General features: G+C 44.7%; 1 protein-coding gene across 1 annotated transcript in view; it reads right to left on the bottom strand.

The window, feature by feature from the left end:
- Positions 1–3,785: 3,785 nt before the first annotated feature.
- The window catches only part of LOC100533392 (ezrin/radixin/moesin), a gene marked incomplete in the record, with an annotated part of 15,150 nt that continues 9,464 nt past the window's right edge, over positions 3,786–9,471 (bottom strand). Inside the window, 5 exon segments of the mRNA NM_001204678.1 lie at positions 3,786–3,944; positions 4,705–4,808; positions 5,510–5,774; positions 6,770–6,930; positions 7,966–8,077. Of these exon segments, the coding sequence (NP_001191607.1) occupies positions 3,786–3,944; positions 4,705–4,808; positions 5,510–5,774; positions 6,770–6,930; positions 7,966–8,077 (801 nt within the window).

The raw sequence follows: 9,471 nt of genomic DNA, 5'->3' as shown, positions 1-9,471 counted from the left end.
AGAGAGATAAAAACAGACAAACACGAGACAATCTGTGGAGAAATGAGAGAGAGAAATTTGTAGCTTCCCTCTCAGCACTGAACAACTGTCTGGTCCTCTTAAGCACTTGGGGCTAGGCAGGAGGCAGGGAGAGAAAAAAAACCATCAAGCACAACACAATGACCAGTCACAGAATACACCAAAAGAAAACACATGATGGAAGATAAATATTGTTTTATTTCAAGACTATTTTAAGTAGAAAATACATTGATGAAACTTCTTGATAACATTGTTTCTGTTTTCATTGATTGGACAAAGACAAACAACACAGCAAGTCCCAGAGAGAAGAGCAGATAGAGAGAGAAAGTAGCCATGAGATAAAGAAGAGCAGATAGAGAGAGAAAGTAGCGATGAGATAAAGAAGAGCAGATGAGAAGACATTGATATGTTGCATGCCTTAAACAGAGTTTAACAAAATTGCAGTGACTCCCCATATTGGTCGATAAATTATAATATATATAATGCAAAATTATCAAACCAGGTAATTAAAATTTTGTTTGGAAAAAAAATAGAATAACACAAAAAGCAAACAAACAAAACTTCCCAAAGACAAAAAAAACAAGGTGATGAGTACACTTGTGATTGATGCCATACAAGAAAGACTAAGATGTCACAGCTAGAGACAGGGTCCCATACGGGCCGGCCAGCAGGCCAGAAGACGGCAGCCACACGGGTCGGTTGGTCAGTAAGTCAGCCCACCGGCGGCCCGCACTGGCTACAACACAATACGGGAGGACCCGCGGCCCACCATGGCTACAAAACTTACTTCCAGGCTATGGAATGCATCGAGGGCAGAGGAAGACAGGCACACAGACACAGACCCACCTCAGGGTAGTGCGTGCGTGCATGTTGCCATCACAACCTACTGCTGCGCTCTAACTCCCCCCTCACCCACCGCTGTGTAGTAGCAGTAGCACCGCTCACTCGCTCACCCACTCAGGCCCCTGCGGTAGGACAACAGAGTCCTCTTAGTAGAGAATGCTCCTCCGTGTTGGAGGCATACATACACCCTATTGTGCCAATGTCTGCTGCTGCTAGCAGCTTTCACAAAAGCCCCCAGACTTATGAACCAATCTACCCGAGGGGGGAGGGGGGGGTTTGTGAGGTAGGTATGTAGGTAGGACTGCTGAAAACACTTCTTTACATCTCATCTCACGACAACAAAAAGTTCACGTTGCCGGTATCTGCGGAGTGAGAGGATTGCCAAGGGCCCCCTCCAACTGATGACATTTGGGAGTGACGCACAAACCGACACATCTCCACGTGATGTGTATCAAATCTCTGCGTGATGTGTATCAAATCTCTGCGTGACACACAAGGTGACACATTGCGTGACGCACAAAGCGACACACAAAAGTGACAAAGCCCAGCAACAACAAGCCGACCCAACACAAGTCCCCATCAGTCCACACAGGCTGCCACAACACGCTGTACAAAACCAATCAACATAGGAATACACAAAGGCAGCAGAGGTGGGCGGGTGGGCTGGTGGCCAGAGGCAGGGAGCCACACGTGACCAGAGGCAGGGAGCCACACGTGACCACAGTTCTTCCCCCCCCCTCCCCACACACACATTTAGTGGGACATAACACTACTACTATAATGGCAAGTCTCAGCATAGGAAGGACAAGCAAGCTGAAGATGTAAACAAGTTGCTCACAGACGTACACACACAAACATTTAAAAAAACAACAAAAAAACAAACTGAAAAAAACAAGCCAGTGCATCGACACAAAAACAAGAGCACTGGAAAGGCATAGACGACAGGCTCTTCTTTCCGCAGTCTACAGAGTTACATAAAGACTTGTTGCAGGTACACAAATTGATCGTAACACCCACCCATCCCCCATACAATAAGAGAGCACCAGGGTGTAGCCCGTCCTCGAGGCTCGCTCGCTCATCCAGCTACGTGGTCGTATCGACAAACTTAACACCACAGTTCCAGTTAGCTAGCCCGACAACCACTCAGATGAATAGAAACGAAGGTCGTTCATCTGCTCGAGCAGCGAAACTCTCTTCCCCTCCCTCCGCCTCCCCGGCCAGCACTCCCGCGCCTACACACTGGTGGCAAGCACTACAGAAACTACAGCTGGGAATGATCGAGACACCATGAATGATGACGAGAGACTTCACATACATCACATCGTCACACAAAACAAAACTGTGTGCTACATTGGAAGCAACAGCCAACACCCTGAAACGGTCCACACACAGACTAAGCCCGTTCCCCTCCAGGGAAGGGGGGGAAAAAATGGAAAAAAGGGGGTAAAAAAAAATAATAAAAAATACCACCCAATGCAGTAACAAACTGGCCAGAAGCCACTCTGTACATGAAAGATCGTCAAACAGGTTGTCAACACCGCCCCCGATAACCCGGCCAGACCTCTCCACAGCAGGTTATGGAGGCCAAGAGGCAGGGGGGAGGAGAGGGGTGTGAAAGAGAGGGGTATGAGAGGTGGTTACCCTGTACCACATACATCCATCCGTCGCAGTACCTCACCCACCACCACCACCACAGATTAACAGCTACGTGGCTCCGCCAGTCGGCCTCATCCATAACTCCTCCAATGCTCAAGACTCCCCCCCCCTGCAACTGTCCTTTAGTCTCAGTCCTTTTGACAGCACGTGGCACACTGTCTCCTGCTACACCCCACACACACCCTCCCTTCCCCCTTCAAACAACATGTTCAGACTAACAATGACAACTGCAGATGTAAGTCATGACCACAATTTTACACATTTCCTGCAGGCAACCCCTGAAGCCAGAGAGGTTCAGCAGCAGGGCAATCAGTCCACCCCTGCTTCTTTTTTTCATCCTAGTCAAGACCCGCAACACAACACACAGTACACCCACAATCACCATTCCTCGCTCTCACTCCCACACACACATATACACTCACACACACACTGGTGAAGACTCTCACTGCTGGCCACACACACACAAGCACCACAAACAGAAGGAATCCGAGTACCAATCGTGTAACTAAATTAAAATGACAACAAACACAACTCATATATTGAAAAAAAAAGAAAAAAGATCAATATACAAACGTGATAAATCAAAAAGAACCCCCAGGTTGAAAACAATGCAGTCACCAGCTTCCACTCACATCATCATCATCATCATCATCATCAGAGCAAATAATTGAGGATAACAAGCGAAATACAAAGGTCGGGTAACACTCCAGCAAGCTACGGTTGATATAATTAGCTATGACCATGAGCTGGGTCCACTTTCAGACAAACTGACACTAACAGTTCTCAGGAGACCATACAGCTGCAGCCATTATTTTACACGAGTACTTAGGGCAAAATCCTAAGACTTGTCCAAACAGAAACGGACTTGGGGGTACTGGGGGACCAAAAAAAAAAAAAAAGAAAAAAAAAGAGACAGAAATTGAAATAAACTAAATGACAAAATCCCTAAACAAAACAAAACCAATCATATTCAAATTCATAGGACTTGAAGGTAAAGGGGGTGACAAAAACCCATAGACAATAACACCAGCTCAATGGTCCAGCCACACACTCGCACTCACCCACACACACACAGACGCACGCACGCTCTCACACCCAAGGTAGTAAATGCTTACATATGATGTGCCTAGGCTAGAGATGACTACCAACCCAGTATCCCCCCACCCCCTCCCCTCCCCACCCCTTTCAAAGGCTGTGCCCCCAGAGTCAACCACTGAACACCCCTATATGTTGTGTATGTTAATGTGTATATATGTGTCCTGTGGTGTTTACATGCACTCAAACTCATCCACTCTCTGCTTGGTATTGCCCTGGCGAATCTGTTTCAACGTCTTGTACTTGTCGCGTCCCTGGCGCTGGTTCTCCTGGTGCAACAGGTCGACGGCCGTCGACTTGGTCTTTTCAAGGTCAAGGTCCTCCTTCAGGGCCTGTGGGTGGTGAGGAAACATAAGGTCATTGTTGTTTTTAGTTAGGTTTTACGGTGCTCGCAACTGCATAAGGTCATATGAGTGCCAAAGGGTGGAAGTCAACAGAGAAGTCTACACTGGGAATCAGGCTTACTCTGCTCAGCACAAGGTCAGACAACCCCCACACACATAGACAGACCGGTTGGTTTGAGTAAAGAGAAGTACTTCGAAATGATAACGGTCATGATGATTTTAGTGCGTGAACATCCGCGAAAAGAAAAGAAGTAGGACCTACCAGTAGACCCTGAATTTTCATTTCCCTCAATATCAACCATATCGCTACTGCAGAATCTTTTTTTTTTCATGCCTAAACCAAATTTTATTTTCTAATTAAAAAAATAAGGAAAATGCAAAGAGTTGCAACAAGGTTTGTAAGTGTCTGCAGGTGTCCGTGAATGCTGTGACAGTGTGGCAAGTGCGCAACTGTTTTGAATATGAGAGGGAGCTGCATATTCCAAAGTAAGACAGTGTGGTCTGTATGCAAGAGTGAGCAAATGTTTTGAAGATGAAAGAGTGTGTGAGTGTGTGTGTGTGTTTTGAAGGGATGAAAGTGTAGACTCATTTGAAAATTTATGCTAGAGAGTAAGAGTAGTCAGAGAAAAATGACTTTTGAAGAGCTCATGAGAGAGTAAAACTGTGTAAAAAAGTATAAGAGATTCAGAATGCAAGTGTCTGGATGATGGAATGTTTGAGATGTTGGAGCAACTGTTAGAAAACTCACTCTGAGCTGCTCCTGGAGCCTCTTGTCCTTGCTCTGCTGTGTCTCACGATCCTCCTCTGGGCGAGGCATCAAATGAGCGTCCTCATGCACGGTCAAGTCAGCGTCTGCAACACCAAAAGGAGACACACGCATGTTTAGCACCAAAGGGACATACAAACAAATCACTCACGGGAGCAGTGATTGCAAGCTTGAGCACTAGTAGAAGATGTTTATTTTGGACTTAGAAACCTCCTCACCCATTTAGAGCAGGAAAAACGTTTGGCAGAAAAGATCATTTTTTCCCCCCTAATTGTTTTACGGCACTTGCAACACAATAAGGTCATATAAGTGCCGAAGAATAATGTGTTACAAGACAGTAACATACACAAAAAAGGAGGAGGTGAGATAAGGACGATAGATGTTTGATAGGAAAGAAAGAGCAAACCACGCCAGAGCACCCACCAACCAACCACGAACAGACAATAGAAGAAAAAGCAAGAAGAGACGTAGGACCTACCAGTGGCTCCTCCAACCACCCACTATTTACAAGATGAGGCAGAGGACACTGAAGAAGTGCTGCCATTCTTAGAGTAACACTGCTGAAACATACAACACTCCGGGTTGACACAAGAAATGAAAGAACCAGTGAATGGCGAAAGCTTATTATCTCCAATCCAGGGAAAGACGCAAGAAATGAAAGTAGCAGTGAATGCCAGTCCAGGGAAAGACACAAGAAATGAAAGAACAAGTGAACGGCGAAAGCTTATCTCCAACCCACGGGAAGACGTAAGAAATGAACGAACAAGAGAAGGGGGCGTAAGCTTACCGAACTCCTTTTTGTCGTCGCCCTCGTTCTCCTCTCCCTCGTCGTGGTGGTCGTTGATCTCCGAGCGCACCAACAGCTGGGCCTCCAGCTCCTGTTCCCGCTGCTGGCTGGAGATCATGACGCGGCTCAGTTCGTTCTCCTTCTCCTCCGCACTGCGCTTGGCCGACTCCAGCTCCTCGTGCAGGCTCGACACCACATCCTCCTTGCTCTCGATCTCCGTCAGGCGCTCTTGCAAAGAGGCCTGGGTGGCAGACAGCTCGGCAGCCTGGGGGGAAGGGAATAATCAATCAATACATCTAGTCTCACCATTCACCACTTTTACAGAATCATCTAATCTCAGAATTTGCTTATTTTAGAGAAACAACTAGTCTCGGCATTCGTTACGGAAACAAACATCTATTTCCCCCCTGTCCCCCCAAGTTATATCACAAAAGACAAACAACCTCCAAAGAAGACAAATCAAAGCAAAAATAACATTATTTCCATTCATATGCCTCCCTGGCAACTTTACCTAAAAAAAATCAGCCCATCCACCCCCCCCCCCCCAAAGAGACTTCAAACATCAACAGACATAGCACACTTCCAACAAAATTTTAAAACCTTGAGAACATTAATCTGTCTGATGCCATACAGTGTAAAAGTAACTTTGCAACCACAAGATGCAGTGTTCTTCTGCCACCTGTCTTAATATCTGAAGGCAAAAAGCTAAGGACCAAGTTCTTCCGACTACTCCCCCTTTTGACAACCCTGCCACAAAACCAGAGATACTGACCAGGTGCTGGTGCTCATGACAATGACAATGACTATCCTTAATCATCTCGCCGGGAGATATTTGTCTTGGTCGTTAACAATGGCAGCAGACGTTACTAAAGGTACACTCACGCAAACGCACAACAAGATAGGACATTAGGCTTAGTAAGTACATGTCTCACGGGCTGGGACAACCCGCTCCGTAAAACATTCTTCTCTCTCTCTCTCTGTTTCATTTGTAGCACTGTGTGTTCAGTAACCTCACTGCAGTTGGTACGAATGAATGTGTATATCTGTCTGTTCTTGCTTTTTTGGAAATGTATCGTCTACTGCGGGTCAATAGTTGAAATTCCCAGGTCAATGGGTGGCTATGGTCACTTAGCATTATTTCCGCCTTTGTTTGTCTTTTGCAGATATTCAAAGTTACTTAGGTCTCTACCAATTGTTCTTCGTATGACCAAATGCAGTTGCGAACGCCGTAAAAACTCAACTAAAACTATAAAAACTTACCAGGCGTTCCCGTTCTGACTGCTCCATCTCGTGTGAGCGCTCAATGTCCCTCTGCAGCTCCTCGGCCCTCTTCCTCTCAGAGTCGAGCTCCTCTCTGAGCCGGGTGAGCTCGGCGACCTTCTCGTCTCGGTCACGAATCATGCCCTGCAGCTCTTCCAGTTCTGAGCAAACAAAACAACCACCACACTATTAGCTTGACCTTTCTCATAAAACATTTACGCGGATATACTTAGTAAGAGTTTTACGCAACACAATAAGGTCATATAAGTGCTGAAGATTCGAAGTGTTACAAGAGAGTAACAGACACAAAAAAAGAATGAGGGGAGATTAAGACGATAGATGTTCGATAGGAAAGAAGAAGCAAACCACACCAGAGCGCCCGCCAACCACCCACCCCGGACTTACTCCTGGGCCAACGAGTAGAAAAAAATACAAAAGTAGGCCGCATTAATCTCGAATAATCATGTGTAAACCCTAGCAACCTGCCTACGATATCTTATACCCCTCATCATAAGGTACAACAATTAAAGGAAAACATTTTCAAATCTTTTTCTAATATTACAAAATCAAATGGTATTGTTTGTGAAGGGTTTTTGTTATAAGTAAGAGGAGCACACTGACATGACTAACATCATTTAGAGCAAGTAAAAACAAGAAACAAACACCAGAGCCAGAGAGAAAAATTATGAAATTATTTGTTTCCTTAGACCACCCACAAAATCAATGTGAAACTGACCAGAGCTTTGTTCTAAAGTAAAGCAAAAACTTTTAGAGCACACACAAATGCACTGTCAATGCTGTCACTACAAACGGACAGTTATAGTTTAGATTTAGAAGAGTTTTACGGCTCCGACAACACAGTAAGGTCATATATATGCTGAAGAAAAGATGTGTTACTAGAGAGTAACATACACAAAAAAGGAGGAGAGATAAGGACGATAGATGTTTGATAGGAAAGAAGGAGCAAATAATACCAGAGCACCTGCCAACCACTCACGAACAGTTATAACTTGACAGAAGAACGAGAGTTTGAGCAAAGAGAAGTACAACAATGCAATAATGGTCACTTGGTGTAGCGAAAAAGTAAAACGGAAACAGCGAAAGGAAAATAAAGTAAAACCCACCACTCCTTCCAACCACCCATCATCACCGAACCAGAATACAAACAACAAAACCTCCACAGAAAGAGATCCCACCTTTCATCCTCTGCTTCTGTTCTTCCTCCATGATTCGCACCTTCTCCTCCAGGTCTTTCCTGAGCCGGTCAGACTCTTCCCTCTCTTGTCTCATGCGGGCCAGCTGTGCCCTGAGGGACAAAAAGAGGCAAAACTTTTAGTTTAGTTTTAGTAGAGGGTTTTAAGGCGCTCGCAACTGCATACGGTCATATGAGCGCCAAGGGATGGGTGTCATCAGAGAAGTCTTTACAGGGAACCAGACACTCTGCTCACCACTCTAGCTTCAACAGCACAAAGTCTGCTTCGACTATCAAGGCACTCCGGAAATAGCAGGTCATGAAAGTGTAACAAACAAACAAAAGAAGTAGAGGAAAATGACAATAGTAAGGATTAGGAAAGAAAAAGCAGCAGTTGCCTGTTGCATATTAGGCACAGTTATGAGCTTGACATGATGAATCAGCCTATTTACAGTTCTACCGTGCATGAACGAGAAATGATGTCAGAAATGTCCCCCCTTTGGGAATGGCCTAAAGACACTTCAGTCAGTGGCACCGCCCTGGGGGGGGTCGGCAAAACTTCACATCTTCACTTCTACATCATACAAAGCAAGCTGGTGACAGTGGAGGGAATAACTCCTTGTACCGGGCATGAGAAACTAAAAAGTCCACTGAGTCGCAAGAAGCACAGGGAACTAACAAAAAATATAAAGCACACTGAGTTGCCACTATTAAAAACCAACACAAAAAGTTTTGAAAACTACCAGTACATCAAAATGTCACTAAATTTTCTTTAGTTTTAGTAAGCATTTTACGGCACTTGCAACACAATAAGGTCATATAAGTGCCGAAGAATAGACGTGTTACAAGAGAGTAACATACACAAAAAAGGAGGAGAGAAAAGGACGATAGATGTTTGATAGGAAAGAAGGAGCAAACCACACCAGAGCACCCGCCAACCACCCACCTAAATTTTCTTTCTAACAACCAAACATTTTAAGTCATCTCTCGGGAGTCTAAAATACATTCAACAGAACATTTATCACAAAGCCCTTAAAAAATTATCCTGTAGTCCTGTTTTTTTTTAGATTAGTCTTGCCTCCAATATTGACATAATATATGTCAGCCAGCATTTGTACTGCAGTTTCTTCATTTGTGGTATCACTTAATATTTCGTCCAAATTAAAACTCTAAATGATGAAAAAAAGGCAAAAAAGATTCACAACATAGGAACAATTTGTTAAAGAATTGAAACTCTTTTTCTCTCTCTCGAAAAATTTCATCCCCCCAGCTTGGAACAGCTTGCTTACAATACAGGGTTAACAAAATCATAAAACTGCAGACATACAACACAAAAAAATGAACCTCTAGAAGAAAGTACGAGAAAATAAAAGTGTTATAATGTCTGAATCTTGGTCACCGTCCACAATAAGCAAAACATCTAATAACAGTGTAGCAATGCCAATCGCCCGCTGCGCCTTGTGCCGGAAATCGGCCTCCGCGCGAGGGGTATTTTTTGGGCCGCTCGGAA

Source organism: Aplysia californica, unplaced genomic scaffold (genome assembly GCF_000002075.1).
Source record: "Aplysia californica isolate F4 #8 unplaced genomic scaffold, AplCal3.0 scaffold00005, whole genome shotgun sequence".
Taxonomy (NCBI): Eukaryota; Metazoa; Mollusca; class Gastropoda; order Aplysiida; family Aplysiidae; genus Aplysia; species Aplysia californica.
Note: the sequence above shows the minus strand (reverse complement) of the source record. Positions and strands in the feature narration are given on the sequence as shown.